Source organism: Narcine bancroftii, chromosome 1, assembly GCF_036971445.1.
Source record: "Narcine bancroftii isolate sNarBan1 chromosome 1, sNarBan1.hap1, whole genome shotgun sequence".
NCBI classification, from domain to species: Eukaryota; Metazoa; Chordata; class Chondrichthyes; order Torpediniformes; family Narcinidae; genus Narcine; species Narcine bancroftii.
In genome coordinates this window covers 194,562,025-194,578,968 of record NC_091469.1, presented here as the reverse complement: position 1 = coordinate 194,578,968, position 16,944 = coordinate 194,562,025, and the positions used below count along the sequence as shown (strand labels likewise).

Below are 16,944 nucleotides of genomic sequence, written 5' to 3'. Positions count from 1 at the left end.
CTCATGTCCCACCAAAATATTCCCATGCCCTACCATGAGAATCTATGGGTTAGCCAATAACTTTACAGATTTATCACCCTAAATGTAAAATTGACGTTGGATTTCAAAAGTTGGCATTTAACTGGATATGTTGAAAGAAGTCTTTATTAGTTTTCCTTTTTTATTAACAGTATACAAAATGATTTTCCCCCTAGAAAAGCCTTCATAGTATCCCATATAACTAAACTAGAGGTCTCCGAGGAGACATTAGTGTCAAAAAAAGAAAACTATCTGTCCTTCCATAAATTTAACAAAGTCCTTATCTGATAATACTGAGTTAAAGTGCCATTGTCTCTTATCTTGAGGAAAATTAGGAAGAGTCAATGACAATGTAACAGGGGCATGATCAGATGTTACAATACTGTCATATTCACAAGAATGAGTTAATGGAATTAAATGATTATCAATAAAAAAAATAATCAATAGACGAGTAAGTGTGATAAATTTGGGAAAAGAAAGAATACTGTTTATTTGTAGGATAGGAAAAAAAAAGCCAGACACCTGAAATGCCATAATCTGATAGAAAAGAATGTATTAATAAGGCAGATTTGTTTAATGTAACTGAAAGCCATTTTATGTCACCAGCCTATGCTTAAGTTACCTGACTTTGAGAAGCCATTTTCTTTAGCAGTAGATGCTAGTGATGAAGCTGCAGGAGTAGTGTTAATACAAAAGATATTGACCATCTAGCGGCTTGCTTATCCAAGAAATTCAATAAACATAAAAAGAATTATATGAAAGAATTATAATCCATTGTACTGGCTTTCCATCATTTTGAAGTTTGCATCTGCACAGCTCAGGGACCACTTGTTGTGTATATTGACCGTAATCCTTTTGTGTTCTCGAGTAAAATTAAAAACAAAAATAGATGATTGTTAAACTGGAGTCTAATTCTGCAGGAATATGATTTAATGATAACGTATTAGAGGCAAGAATAATGTAATTGCTGATTGCTTTTCATGATGTTAATGTTTTGCAGCAAATTGAAACTTATTTGTATTCGTTGCTGAAAAATGTTATATTTGTCTGCATTATATCATGTATATGCATGCCAAACTGCATGAGTTTTTCAAGCTCTGCTGGGACCAAGGAAAGCTGCCTCAGGACCTTCATGATGCCATCATCATCACCCTGTACAAAAACAAAGGCGAGAAATCAGACTGCTCAAACTACAGGGGAATCACGCTGCTCTCCATTGCAGGCAAAATCTTCGCTAGGATTCTCCTAAGTAGAATAATACCTAGTGCCGCCGAAAATGTTCTCCAAGAATCACAGTGCAGCTTTCACGCAAACAGAGGAACTACTGATATGGTCTTTGCCCTCAGACAGCTCCAAGAAAAGTGCAGAGAACAAAACAAAGGACTCTAGATCACCTTTGTTGACGTCACCAAAGCCTTCGACACCGTGAGTAGGAAAGGGCTTTGGCAAATACTAGAGCGCCTCGGATGCCCCCCAAAGTTCCTCAACATGGTTATCCAACTGCATGAAAACCAACAAGGTCGGGTCAGATATAGCAATGAGCTCTCTGAACCCTTCTCCATTAACAATGGCGTGAAGCAAGGCTGCGTTCTTACACCAACCCTCTTTTCAATCTTCTTCAGCATGATGCTGAAACAAGCCATGAAAGACCTCAACAATGAAGACGCTGTTTACATCCGGTACCGCACGGATGGCAGTCTCTTCAATCTAAAGCGCCTGCAAGCTCACACCAAGACACAAGAGCAACTTGTCCGTGAACTACTCTTTGCAGATGATGCCGCTTTAGTTGCCCATTCAGAGCCAGCTCTTCAGCGCTTGATGTCCTGTTTTGCGGAAACTGCCAAAATGTTTGGCCTGGAAGTCAGCCTGAAGAAAACTGAGGTCCTCCATCAGCCAGCTTCCCACCATGACTACCAGCCCCCTCACATCTCCATCGGGCACACAAAACTCAAAACGGTCAACCAGTTTACCTATCTCGGCTGCACCATTTCATCGGATGCTAGGATCGACAACGAGATAGACAACAGACTCGCCAAGGCAAATAGCGCCTTTGGAAGACTACACAAAAGAGTCTGGAAAAACAACCAACTGAAAAACCTCACAAAGATTAGTGTATACAGAGCCGTTGTCATACCCACACTCCTGTTCGGCTCCGAATCATGAATCCTTTACCGGCATCACCTACGGCTCCTAGAACGCTTCCACCAGCGTTGTCTCCGCTCCATCCTCAACATTCATTGGAGCGACTTCATCACCAACATCGAAGTACTCGAGATGGCAGAGGCCGACAGCGTCGAATCCACGCTGCTGAAGATCCAACTGCGCTGTGTAGGTCACGTCTCCAGAATGAATGACCATCGCCTTCCCAAGATCGTGTTATATGGCGAGCTCTCCACTGACCACCAAGACAGAGGTGCACCAAAGAAGAGGTACAAGGACTGCCTAAAGAAAGCTCTTGGTGCCTGCCACATTGACCACGTCTCCAGAATGAAGGACCTTCGCCTTCCCAAGATCGTGTTATATGGCGAGCTCTCCACTGACGACCAAGACAGAGGTGCACCAAAGAAGAGGTACAAGGACTGCCTAAAGAAAGCTCTTGGTGCCTGCCACATTGACCATCGCCAGTGGGCTGATATCGCCTCAAACCGTGCATCTTGGCGCCTCACAGTTCGGCGGGCAGCAACCTTCTTTGAAGAAGACCGCAGAGCCCACCAGACTGTCAAAAGACAAAGGAGGAAAAACACAACACCCAACCCCAACCAACCAATTTTCCCTTGCAACTGCTGCAACCGTGTCTGCCTGTCCCGCATCGGACTTGTCAGCCACAAACGAGCCTGCAGCTGACGTGGACATTACCCCTCCATAAATCTTCGTCCGCGAAGCCAAGCCAAAGAAAGAAGATATCATGTAACAATAATGAATGTGTAGTGGTAACTAAACGGAGACAGGAAGAACAAGACCAATAACCAGAGGGCTCATTCGCACTCTGGTTGTTTATTGAAACTTCCCGCACCACGCCTTATAAGGCCATGGGTAAGTCCCACCCTCGCGCTGGAAATGACATCATGATGTTACCCCGCATGCAAGCGACCCAACCCAGCCGGTGGAAAAGAAGACTCTGGCAGCGCCATTTTGACGTGGCTGCTCCACTGCCGCGATAATAACACGCAGAGCTGGTTCGCCTGCAGTCAGTGATGTGCATTGCCACAAAGGTATTATTTCAGTTATAGTAGGTTGAGTTAAAATTTTGCTCCTGCAGCTTGAAATTTTCTTTGTTGGAGGAAAGTATTACAAGTTCCCATTTCATTTAGTGTGAGTATCACTTTAAGGGCTAGTAGTGGCTGCAACAGTTCACAGTTGTGGAGCAACTGAGTGGCAACAACTAGTACAGACTGGACCTAGCTTCTCTACTTTGGAGAGGAGAAAGAACATTTGTTGCTTTTTCCAAGGACACAGATGGTGAGAGAGTTGTGTGAAACACTGAAGAAACAAGACATTATTGACCACCAGCCATCTCATGGAAGACTGAGGTGGAGTGACTGTAAAATGGACAATTTGTCTGATTCTCCCTAATTATTGAAACTCATAGTGACCAAAGGAATGATTACTTTTATTGACCCATACCTGGGTATTGGATGTATTGTGGAAGTCTATTTAAATATGTAAGGTTAGAATGCTGCCATGAAATCCACTTCTGATTAGTTTTCAGCAAGGCTGTAGAAGTTGTCTGCAGAAGTGAAATGAAATGCATTCCAGACCGGTGAACAGAATCAACTTGGATGTTATTTTTGTTTCAGGTATTGGAATTAAAGAATTTATTAATAGGTGCACATAATTGCTCTCTGTGAATAAAAATGAACTGGCATATTTCTCCATGTTGGTGGATGACAGGATCTCTACCTTCAGCAGTGTAGTGACTACTGTCTATAAAAGGCACTTAGAAGCTAGGTGAGGCTCTACTGTGGCGCATTTTGATATAATTCTCTACTAACATCAGATGAGTTTTTTAATGGATTATTAATTAACACAAAAGGACTTGTTATGTCTGTGGCAACGTTCTTAGTAATATTTAATGTGCTTTCTAACAGTAACACATAACGACCAGTCTCTTCGGTAACGTAATGTTCAATCCACTTGGTAACAATCAACAGAAAATATGCAAGCATCATTCACCCTCCTAGTCTCTGTTGATAAAGAATTCATGCCCCAACAATCCACACCTGCACCAACCGTCCCAGTACGTGAAACCCTCGTGCATGCACCAACCGTCCAAAGAGAACAGCGCACTCATGGAAGCAACATGGCACTGGAAAAGGGCAATGTCGATGGGAACAGCCACAGAAACAACGGCAGCAGCCAGACATTGCAGCCTTCAGACCCTGGGGCACTACCAATGCCCTCAACTAACCCAACAGAGGTAAACAATGAGCCTTTCAACAATAGGCCCTTACAGGTGGGCCCTCCACCTTGAGAGCAGCGGCAGGAGCGCATCTTAACTTGCAGACTAAAAGGCTGCTGCAGTGTTGCCTGGTCCATCTGAAAGGGCCTATTCATATCCAGAGGCACCTTGTAGCGCCTCCGGATCTGATGTTGGCGGGGCGACTGGTGCCACAGCACCACCAGTCATAAATATGCAGCATAACAATGGCCATCTTCCTTACCCATAATCCCCCACGCAGGTGGAACCACTCTGTTTCTCACACAGTTCCAGCTGGGTGGGGGATTATGGGTGGGGAAGACAACCATTACTATGCTACATTTTGAGCTGCAGAGAGCGGCCCAAATGCAGGAGTGGCTAGCTGGGCTGTGCCAGCCTGCACCGGCCGTTCCCCCCACCCCCGACATTCCCCCTCTGGCTGCTCCTCCCCAGAAGGGCAAGGTCTGTCAGGCAGTAGGGCGGGGGGGGGGGGTCGGCTGTCAGGTAGGGGGACTGGGGGTAGATGTCAGGCAACGGGGCGAGGTCCAGCAATCAGGCAGTGGGGAGTTGGGTCGCCAGTTGATAGAATAATCGGCCCGCTCCTGGCCCACTCTGCCGATTAACCCTCCCGGAGGAGGGTGGTGTTGGCGCCTCGGAGGTGCTTTCGGAGTATTCAGGTGAGTATGTCTAGTCGCATGGTGGGGAGATTATGTGGCTTTACAATGGGGTGTTCAGGCCACCTGAAAGGGCCTAATGACTTGAATTAGCCATGTGGCTTACCATTTTTCAGCCGTGACTGGAACAGTAATGTTTTGTGGTGCAATATATCTGAAAGTTTGTCATCCAAAACTTGATTCTCTTTAATTAAAGTCTGCCTTCATTATTTACCTTCTACTGGTGATCTTCCCTCCACCCTCTGTCTTGATACAGGGTCTGTAATGAAATATCAACCCATCTGTTTTCCTTCACAGATACTGCTTGACCTGCTCATTTCTGCCAGCAATTTGAAATCTGGCTGCTTTTTTAAAATATATTTCTTTAGTTCATCAGAAATTATACCATCTATCGTGAGCAATAGTTTAATGTGTTTAACTATTGAATGCAAATAGCTCAGTTCAATGTATTCTCTTCAGAATCATAATTTCATATTTAACAAGTAAATACTGTATCATAGAGCTATTATTTTGGATTGCTCCTCTTTGAAATCAAGCTTCTGGTTTCCAAAAAAAACAAATTGTTTGATACTTTGTCTTTTAAAATGGGGTTTTAAAATAAAAGGAATTTTTTTAAAAACTGAAAAGAAACCAGAACATGTGAAAATCCTTTCTATGTAGAAAGAGGTGTCTCTCAGGATCCTTTAAAATTATTCTACTCTCACTTTATTTTATGCCCTCTAGTTTTAAACTCCCCTACCCTGGGAAAAATAATGACTATTTGTGTTATAACCATGGCACTCATCATTTTACGTACCTCTTTAAGGTCTCCCCTTAACCTCCTACATTTCAGGGAAAAAAAGTCCTAGTCTGTCTCGCCTTTCCTTGTAATTCAAACCTGCCAGTCCTGATAACATTCATGTGAATCTTAACTGCACCCTTTCCAGTTTAATGATATCTTGTAGCGGTTCGCTGGGGGTGGTGGTGGGGGGGGGGGGGGGGAGGAGTGGGCAGAAGCAGCACTAACAGCTCCAAACTCATGATAGCTAGACACAACAGGCTCCTATCTATTGGCAACTAGCCACTATAGCCTCGAGGCATAGTAGGTCTATGGAGAAGCCCTAGCCTACTTATTAGCGTGATTGTCATGACGCCAGGTCACTTGTTGTTTGTCTATATCAAGCCTGACAGCACATCAGTAAATGCTTTTGATCTTCTCTGGCTGAAACGTGAGGTATGGTCTTGTTATTCATCCTATTTCAACATGATGGCATATGTTGATAACTTGCATCTGCCACATTGGTGACCCCGATAAGGGTCTAACTATGCAATGAACTTTGCAAGCCTGAGTAATGACTGCAAATGGCACATCGGTTTCGCTCTCCCTGCACAGTTCTACGCAATACATCTGCACTTGAACAGAACTGCTGAGCCAGTTGGTCGCTTACCACTAGTTCTGGAGGGAGCTGTGTAGTGGTACGCTGTGGGGTGGAGGGGGGGAAGTAGGGAGAACCAGCACTAACAGCTCCAAAATCATGATAGCTAGACACAACTAGCCACGAGGGATAGTGACTCAGCAGCACCCATAGATCTACGGGGAAGCCCTGGCCTACTCAATGTGAATATCATGAGGTTGTACGTACTCTAGATGTCATCTCGCCAGGTCACCTGTTGTTTGTCTATATCGAGCCTGACAGCACGTCAATAAATGCTTTTGCTCTTCTCTGGTTGAAACTTGAGGTGTGGCCTTGTTCTTCTCTTCTTCTTGACTTGGCTTCGCGGACGAAGATTTATGGAGGGGGTAAATGTCCACGTCAGCTGCAGGCTCGATTGTGGCTGACAAGCCCGATGCGGGACAGGCAGACACGGTTGCAGGGGAAAATTGGTTGGTTGGGTGTTGGGTTTTTCCTCATTTGTCTTTTGTCAGTGAGGTGGGCTCTGCGGTCTTCAAAGGAGGTTGCTGCCCGCCGAACTGTGAGGTGCCAAGATGCACAATTTGAGGCGATATCAGCCCACTGGCGGTGGTCAATGTGACAGGCACCAAGAGATTTCTTTAGGCAGTCCTTGTACCTCTTCTTTGGTGCACCTCTGTCATGGTGGCCAGTGGAGAGCTCGCCATATAACACGATCTTGGGAAGGCGATGGTCCTCCATTCTGGAGACGTGACCTACCCAGCCCAGTTGGATCTTCAGCAGCATGGACTCGATGCTGTCGGCCTCTGCCATCTCGAGTACTTCGAGGTTAGGGATGAAGTCGCTCCAAAGAATGTTGAGGATGGAGCGGAGACAATGCTGGTGGAAGCGTTCTAGGAGCCGTAGGAGATGCCGGTAGAGGACCCATGATTCATCCTATTTCAACATGATGGCATATGTCCATAATGTACATCTGCCACAATCTTACCTACAGCTGAGTGAGCAGATCTGCCCACAGAACTCCAAGTGTGGTCTCAACAATATCTTGTACAGGGTGCCGGTGCATTGTGTACAAAATCTGCCGGGGAAGGAAGTGTACAATCAATTGGTAAGCCAAAAAAGAATAATTGGCAACACGAATAAATAGTCTATAGTGCCAATCCCTACGTCTGCTAGGAAAAAGTTTAGAAGGTCTCGTAGCAGCTGAAGCCTGCAATGTCATGCAGGAGCTGGTAGGTAGCACTCTACGGAGTGATCATCCGTTGCTGCTCAAAGCTTGTGGTGTCATACAGGAGCTGGCAGGTAGCGCTCTGCGGAGTGACAGCAAGAGCCGCAAAAAATTTTCTGGCTGTCCGCCTGGCGTGTAGGCAATGCTATGTCGAGCAGGAGACCAAACCCTGTTGCAATGAGCTTTGCCTGCAGTTCGAGGTCTCAGACAGGTGGCTTTATTTAAAATGTTTTATTTCACAGGACAATACCTGGATCAATCCTTCCATCGGGGAAGTGTGGGGTGACTGTCTTCCCTCCGGAACACGTGATAGTCTCTCAGGGGAGTTAATAGTTGTCCCTCAGAACTCGGGCTTCTTCTCTTGGGTAGGGGTCGAGTAACTGGTTGAAATATGGGTGGGGGGGGCCTCCCCCCAGTCCCAGCTAACTGACATACAAACGACTCAAGGTCTGAAGAGGCAAGTTTGAAAAGCCTGTGTTGATGACAGTAGATCTTGCTTATTTATGACCCCTTCAGATACTGGAGTTCAGGGAGTGTAAACAGTGCAAAACTGTGGTTACCATGCTCTGCTTTGTCGAGCATTTACACGCAGCTTTTGATGTATACAAACAGTTTCCCCTCGTCGTTGCAGATAGTTTCCCAATTTGTGAGTCAGAAAACAACAGTTTAGGTCACATAGTTTTGTCTTTCCAAACCTGCTGCATGTTCAATCGAGCATGTAGGGAAGCACTGTCCTCTTGCTTGCTTGATGTCTTTGTTGATGACCTGCTGAAGTTGTTTGTAAAATCTATGGTTGACCAGTTTGTGGCAAGCAAGCCATGTTTTGCAGAAATGTTGCAGTTGTTGCTTAGGCTTGCGACGGGAAGAGACTGGCAGCGCGAGTCGGGCCGGCGATGGGGAGAGACTAGCAGCGTGGACCGGCGACGGGGAGAGACTGGCAGTGCATCGGGCCAACGACGGGGAGAGACTGGCAGCGCGAGTCGGGCCGGCGACGGAGAGAGACTGGCAGCGCGAGTCGGGCCGGCGACGGGGAGAGACTGGCAGCGCGAGTCGGGCCGGCGACGGGGAGAGACTGGCAGCGCGAGTCGGGCCGGCGACGGGGAGAGACTGGCAGCGCGAGTCGGGCCGGCGACGGGGAGAGACTGGCAGCGCGAGTCGGGCCGGCGACGGGGAGAGACTGGCAGCGCGAGTCGGGCCGGCGACGGGGAGAGACTGGCAGCGCGAGTCGGGCCGGCGACGGGGAGAGACTGGCAGCGCGAGTCGGGCCGGCGACGGGGAGAGACTGGCAGCGCGAGTCGGGCCGGCGACGGGGAGAGACTGGCAGCGCGAGTCGGGCCGGCGACGGGGAGAGACTGGCAGCGCGAGTCGGGCCGGCGACGGGGAGAGACTGGCAGAGCGAGTCGGGCCGGCGACGGGGAGAGACTGGCAGCGCGAGTCGGCAACGGGGAGAGAGACCGGCAGCGCGAGTCGGGCCGGCGACGGGGAGAGACCGGCAGCGCGAGTCGGGCCGGCGACGGGGAGAGACCGGCAGCGCGAGTCGGGCCGGCGACGGGGAGAGACCGGCAGCGCGAGTCGGGCCGGCGACGGGGAGAGACCGGCAGTGCGAGTCGGGCCGGCGACGGGGAGAGACTGGCAGCGCGAGTCGGGCCGGCGACGGGGAGAGACTGGCAGCGCGAGTCGGGCCGGCGACGGGGAGAGACTGGCAGCGCGAGTCGGGCCGGCGACGGGGAGAGACTGGCAGCGCGAGTCGGGCCGGCGACGGGGAGAGACTGGCAGCGCGAGTCGGGCCGGCGACGGGGAGAGACTGGCAGCGCGAGTCGGGCCGGCGAGGTGGGGGGAGACTGGCAGCATGACTGGAAGGGGATGGGGGTAGATTCAGCAGGATTCGGGTGGGTTTAAATCTGGCTTTCTGAAATCCAGAAAAATCTGAAATTCCGAACACACTGTCCCCCAAGGGTTCCGGATAAAGGATTGTGTACCTGTACCATGGTAATATGACGTTGTTCCTCCTGTACTCAATGCCCCAACAAATAAACACAAGTGCCAAACACTGCCTTAACCATCCAATCTACCCACGTTGCCACTTCCATGAAACTTTGAATCTGTACCCCAAGGTTATTTTTTGAACAACACACTCCAGGATCCTAATGTTTACTACCAAAGTAAAACACCTTTCATGATTTTAAATTTCATCTGCCATTCCTTGCCCCACTCATCCAGTTTATCGTTATCTTTTTGTAATGTCAGATAATCTTCCCTGTTCACTATGCTATTAATTTTGATGTCATCTACAAACTTCCTACATTGCTAACGACATTGTCATCAAAATCCTTAACATAGATGACAAATATCACAGCACAGATCATGGCTGATTGCCATTGGTTACAAGCATCCAATATAAATATCTATAATCTTCTGACTCAAACCATTAAGCAAGTTCGATATCCAATTGGCTATTTCACTCTGGATCCCATGCAATCTGACCTTCTAGACTATCATACCTTGTGCAGGACCTTTCTCAAATCCATAGATGACGATCTTACCCATAATCATCTTCTTGGTCACTGCATAATATTACCAACAAAATTGAATTCTGTGTAAAGGTAACACTTTTAATTGAATTTTAAATAATTTTTGATTACACATCATATTAAAATCTAAGTTAAATGTTTGAATTTCTTCATTTTTCACCCATGCTACTTTCATGGTTACCAACTGTTTCTGAATTTCATTAATCTAATTTTCTTTTATTTTTTTTTCAGACTTTAAGCCGGCTGGAGGAGCAAGAAAAGGAAGTGGTCAGTGCCCTGCGGTATTTTAAAACCATTGTGGATAAAATGGTAATTGACAAAAAAGTACTGGAGATGTTGCCTGGATCAGCTAGCAAAGTTCTAGAAGCCATTTTGCCATTAGTACAAGTGGACCCACGCATTCAACAGAGGTAAATAAATAACACAGCTTCAAGAATTGAGACATAAACAATTCATTGTTGAAAGAAAGTCAGTGGAGAGTAGAGACTTGTGTTATGTTCCTGGCACAGCAGCTTGTAGCAGATGCCTTATTTTTACAAAAAGAGATGTTTAACCTTTGTGGACCAAGAGGAGTTGTAATGTTTCCATCAAAAATTCCTGTATTTACAATGATATTCTTGTTGACCTACCTTTTATAATTACATAATTATAGTGTCCATTCTGAATAACAACTCAATTGGTATCTCTCTGGTTTTGTGAAGCTATTATAGTTCTGCTATATAAAGATAATGTAAATATTTTTATATCTAAAAATCAAAATACTATTTTGCATTTCTATTCCTTCAGTCATACTCAGTACCACACATCCAAATGCAAAACCTTTTTCCAGGCACTTGGCATGTATATCACTTGTAGGCTTGTTAGCTTTGTATTGCCAGCAAATTGTGCTACAATTCATTTGGTCCTTCATCTCAGTCAGTAGACTGTAAATAGTTGAACTTTAGTACTGATCCCTGCAAAATGCAATGGAGGACAAGATCATGGAATGTATTTGAGATCAAAGGTTGGAATTTAGAAGAGTGAGAGGACATCATATCCTGAGGGTCTTGACAGATTAGATGTTTTCTCTTGTAGGAGAGCCTAGAACTAAAGTCACTACATAAAAATAAGAGCGAAGTCTAACAAGACTTTGTTTTTCTGAATCTTTGGACAGACCCTTGAATATTTTTGACAGGACGTATTTAGATTTTTGATCAGCAAGAGGATGAAAAGTTACTGTGGGTAGAAAGGAATGAAGAGTTAAGCTCAGTCAGATCAGCCATGCCCATATTAAAGGCAGTGTATGCTCAAGCAGCTAAGTGACCTTCTGTTCCCATTCAGGATGTTTTATTTTTTTTTCATGTGAACATTTTGCCATCTTGAGAGTGGCCTATTTATTCTAGCTTTGGTTTCTGCCCCTGAGGCTCAGAAGGGAAGGAGGGATAAGAACAGGCTAATTATGGTTGGGGACTCGCTTGTCAGAGGGACAGATAGGAAGTTTGTTGGATGAGATCGGGGATCCAGGTTGGTCTGTTGCCTCCCTGATGCTAGGGTCAAGGATGTCTCTGATTGAGTTCACAGAATTCTGCAAGGGGAAGGTGAGCAGCCAGAAGTCGTGGTCCATGTGGGGACTAATGACTTAGTTAGAAGTGGGGATGAGGTCCTGAAACAGGAATACATAGAATTAGGCAGGAAGTTTAAAAAACAGGACCTCTAAGGTAGTAATCTCTGGATTGCTGCCGGTGCCACGCGCTAGAGAGGGTAGTAATAGGAGGATGTGGAGGATGAATGTGTGGCTAAAGAGCTGGTGCAGGGGGCAGGGGATAAGATTTTTGGATCATTGGATCTCTTCTGGGGAAAGTCAGATCTGTACAAAAGGGACAGACTCCACTTGAACTGGAGGGGGACCAATATCCTGGCAAGCAGATTTGCTAGAGCTGTGGGGGAGGGTTTAAACTAGTTTGGCAGGGGGCTGGGGAGCAGAGTTTGCGAGCAGTGTCTAGGGTGCATGGCCACCTAGTTTAGAATGATAAAGATAACAAAGGAAGGATGGAGGTTAAGGTAAAAGGTAGAATAGGGAATATATGTGAAGGTCATTCTCTGAAATGCATGTACTTTAATGCAAGAAGTATAGTGAACAAGGTAGATGAGCTTAGAGCATGGATTGGCACTTGGAATCATGATGTGTGGCAATTGGTGAGACCTGGTTACAGGAGGGTCAGGACTGGCAACTAAATATTCCAGAATACAAATGTTTTAGATGTGATAGAACAGGTGGTAAAAAAGGGGGAGGCGTTACTCTGCTTGTTAAGGAGGACATTACTGCCGTGAGGTGGCAGAATGGTTTGGAGGGATCGTCCAGTGAGGCTGTTTGGGTGGAATTGAGGGGTGGAGGAGGCATTAGGGTACTAATAGGGGTGTATTATAGACCACCAAATGGGCCAAGAAAATTGGAAGAACAAATTTGTAAGGAGATAGCATATATGTGTAATAAACATAAGGTAGTGATCATGGGAGATTTTAACTTCCCTCACATTGATTGGGATACCCAGACAGTAAGAGGGCTAGAGTTTGCCAAATGTGTGCAAGATAGTTTTCTTAATCAATATGTAGAGGAACCGACTTGGGACGATGTAATATTGGATCTCCTTTTAGGGAACGAGATAGGTCAGGTGTCTGAGGTTAATGTTGGAGAACAAATTGGGTCTAGTGATCACAACTCTTAGTTTTAGGGTAGTTTTAGGGAAGTGCAAAGAAGGGCCTAAAGTTGAGGTTCTGGATTGGAGAAAAGCAAATTTCGAAGGAATGAGAATGGCTTTGGGGAGTATTGAGTGGGACATGATTTTTTCAGGGAAGGATGTAAATGAAAAATGGAGAATATTCAAAGAAGAAATTTTGAGAGTACAGAGTAGATATGTTCCAGTGAGGATCAAAGGAAAGGCTTGAAGTCATAGGGAGCCTTGGTTTTCAAGGAATATTAGAAATTTGGTTAGGAGAAAGAGGGAGGTGTACAAGAGGTATAAACAGCAGGGTGATGAGAAATTGAAAGAGGACTACAAGGAGTGTAGAAAAAATCTTAAGAAATTAGAAAGACCAAAAAGAGGCACGAAGAGGCTTTGGCAGGCAGAGTAAGAATAAATCCAAAGGGTTTCTATAGGAATATTAAAAGTAAAAGATGAGTGAGGGATAGAATTGGACCCCTTGCAGATAGGGAGGGTAGGCTATGTGAAAAGTCAGAGGAGATGGGGGAAATTTTAAATGATTTCTTTTCCTCGGTATTCACTAGGGAAAAAAATATTGTACCAGTTGAAGTAAAGAAAAATAATGGTGAGGTCATGAATCATATAAGGATACTGAGGAGGTAGTGATGGCAGTGTTAAAAAAGTTAAAGGTGGACAAATCTCCGGGTCCGGACAATGTATCCCCAAGGACACTCAGGGAGACTAGTGTACAGATAGTGGGGTCATTAACAGAGATATTTAGGATGTCACTGGTCACGGGGGTAGTGCCAGAGGATTGGAGGGTGGCTCATGTTGTTCTGCTGTTTAAGAAAGGGTCCAAATGTAAGCCTGGAAATTATAGACCTGTGAGTCTGATGTCTGTGGTGGGTAAGTTGATGGAAAGTGTTCTGAGGGATGGCATTTACAAATATTTGGAAGAACAGGGATTGATAGGAAGTAGTCAGCATGGTTTTGTCAGGGGTAGATCTTGCTTAACAAACATTATAGAGTTTTTCGAGGGGGTTACAAAAAAGATTGATGAAGGGAAGGCTGTGGATGTTGTCTATTTAGACTTTAGTAAAGCGTTTGACGAAGTTCCCCACAGGAGGTTAGGAAAAAATGTGGAGGCATTAGGTATAAATAAGGAGGTAGTGAAATGGTTGGATGGGAGGTGTCAGAGAGTGCTGGTAGAAAATTGTTTGTCAAATTGGAGGCCGGTGACTAGTGGAGTTCCTCAGGGATCGGTCCTGGGTCCACTATTGTTTGTTATATATATTAACGATCTGGAAGAAGGGATGGTGAATTGGATAAGTAAGTTTGCAGATGTTACAAAGATTGGTGGTATTGTGGACAGTGAGGAAGAATACCGTAGCTTAAAAAGAGATATAGGAAAGCTAGAGGAGTGGGCTGAGAAATGGCTGATGGAATTTAATACAGATAAGCGTGAAGTGTTGCATTTTGGAAAGGCAAATCTAAACTGGTCATATACATTGAATGGTAGACAATTGAAGAGTGCAGAGCAACAAAGGGATTTAGGAGTTATGGTAAATAGTACCCTCAAAGTTGATACTCAGGTAGATAGAGTGGTGAAGAAGGCATTTGGAATGTTGACCTTCATATATCGGAGTATTGAATTCAAGAATTGGGATGTTATGATGAAATTGTATAAAGCATTGGTGAGGCCAAGTTTGGAATACTGTGTGCAGTTTTGGTCACTGAATTATAGGAAGGATATAAACAAAATAGAGAGAGTGCAGAGAAGGTTCACGAGAATGTTGACAGGATGTCAGGGTTTAAGTTACAGAGAAAGGTTGTGCAGCCTGGGGCTTTTTTCTCTGGAGCGTAGAAGATTGAGGGGGGATTTGATGGAGGTGTTGAGAGAGTCAACGTGGATAGGCTTTTCAAATTAAGAGTGGGGGATATTCAAACTAGAGACCATGGTTTGAGATTGCAGGGGGAAAATTATAAGGGGAACAAGAGGGGAAATTTCTTCACGCAAAGGGTGGTTGGGATGTGGAATAAGCTTCCGGCAGAGGTGGTTGAAGCAAGGACGTTATTTACATTTAAGGAAAGACTGGATAATTACATGGAGGGGAGAGGATTGGAGGGGTATGGACCAGGTGCTGGTCAGTGGGACTAGAAGGGTGGGGATTTGTTCCGGCATGGACTAGTAGGGCCAAACTGGCCTGTTCTGTGCTGTATTTGGTTATATGGTTATATATGGTCTGTTGGTTAGCTAATCCTTTGCTAACATTATACAGCAAAATTCCCAGTATCAGAAATTCAAGCAAATGGCAAAAGAAAAAGGAAATAAATATATTTAGAATACAGGTACATGATCCTTTATCCGGACATCTAAAATCCAGAAAGCTCCAAAATCTGGCAAGTGGGGAGAGAGGCGGGCGGGCGAGGGGGTGGGGGGAGACCGGCAGCGCGAGTCGGACGGGCGAGGGACCGGCAGCACGAGTTGGGCGAGCGAGGGGGGGTGGTGGGAGATGTCAGGGGGACTGGAAGGGGGTGGGGGTGGATACAGCAGCACAATTCAGGTGGGCTTAAATCTGGCTTTCTGAAATCCAGAAAAATCTGAAATTTGGAACACACTGTACCCCAAGGGTTCTGGATAAAGGATTGTGTACCTGTAAAAGTTTTAAATTGTGCAAGTAAAGTTCTCCGAAGAAACACACAACCACTTGGTGAAGATGGGAGCAAACATTCAGCCAACAGAGTGGCCCAGTCATGCCCCACCTGTAGCAGCAGTTTGAACAAAGTTTGAATAAAGTTGCATTTGAATAAAATGATGCCACCCAGATTAAAGAGCTGGACAATGCCGCTGCTGCCCCTCCCTTAGCAGCTGTTTGAACAAAGTTTGAGTAAAGTTGCTTTTGAATAAAATGGTGACGCCAGGGTGAAGACCCAGTCAATGCAGCTCACCATTGGGGTGACTCTTACAAGGTGTCTCCCTTAACCCTGCTTAGTAAGTCTTTATTAGTATTATGTATATTAGTAAGGCTTTCTCTATAACTGGGGAAAGATTAATTATGACAGCGCACATGGTTAACCCAATGCTGTCACTGCATCAGTAACTGTGTTTTGAATTTAAATTTAGTAAGTTATGGGAATCACCTGATTAAAGTGAACTTTACATAATTAAGGATACAATACTGACTTTTTTCCACATTAATTTACATTTTGCACTGTCATTTGTCTTTTATACTTTATTCTTTTTTTTCTCCCAACTATTTTATGCTCCTCACAATGATGTGTATGGTGCTGACTCTTCCATTACGTAATAAAACATATTTATTGGAGTTAAGCGCAATATCAGACTGTAATCCACTCACCTGGCACACCTAAACTTCTGAATTTATCTGCAACCTTCTATTGTCTTAACATCGCACTGATTTTGGTATCTTCAAATTAATTTTGAAATGCCCATCATTTCTAGGTCATTAATGAAGACCAAATCCCAGTACTCAGGGTACTACAGCATGATCTTCAGTTGTAACCTGGTGTAAGAACCCTCACTAAAAGCTTTTTTCATCCCAATGTGCATCCAGCAGATTTTCCTCCCATACTTTGCTCATAAACAAGTTCACTTCTAATGTTCTGGAAGAGATATTTCTGATTATTTGCTCATTTTCCAAAAACAGCCAGGTAGCAAACAATTATGTCAGGATACGAAAATCAGATTGATTTTTGACAGAGCAAAGATAACCACTCTCTCAACATCAGAAGGAGATGCTTTCACCACTGACCACATTAACATTGCTGAAGTGGATAGAGTAGATAGATCTAATTTCTTAGGAATACACATCTGCAATGACCTGACCTGGATCAAGCATGTTGACGATGGTCAAAAAAGCACACCAACACCTATTTACCAGTATTTAGAACAACAATGAGTTTTGCCATGTTCCCCTTTTCCTTCAACAACTTCTGCAGGTGTACCATCAAAAGCATATTTGGATCATGGGATGGGATCTGCT

The 16,944-nt window shown here is 45.0% G+C and overlaps 1 protein-coding gene across 5 annotated transcripts in view; it reads left to right on the top strand.

Moving 5' to 3' along the window:
• The window catches only part of LOC138736679 (rap guanine nucleotide exchange factor 1-like), a 201,933-nt gene that overhangs the window by 53,851 nt on the left and 131,138 nt on the right, over nt 1-16,944 (top strand). For all 5 annotated transcript variants that reach the window (XM_069886590.1, XM_069886581.1, XM_069886576.1 and 2 more), the window contains one exon: nt 10,491-10,669. In XM_069886590.1, the coding sequence (XP_069742691.1) occupies nt 10,491-10,669 (179 nt within the window). The remainder of the gene's footprint in view (nt 1-10,490; nt 10,670-16,944) is intronic.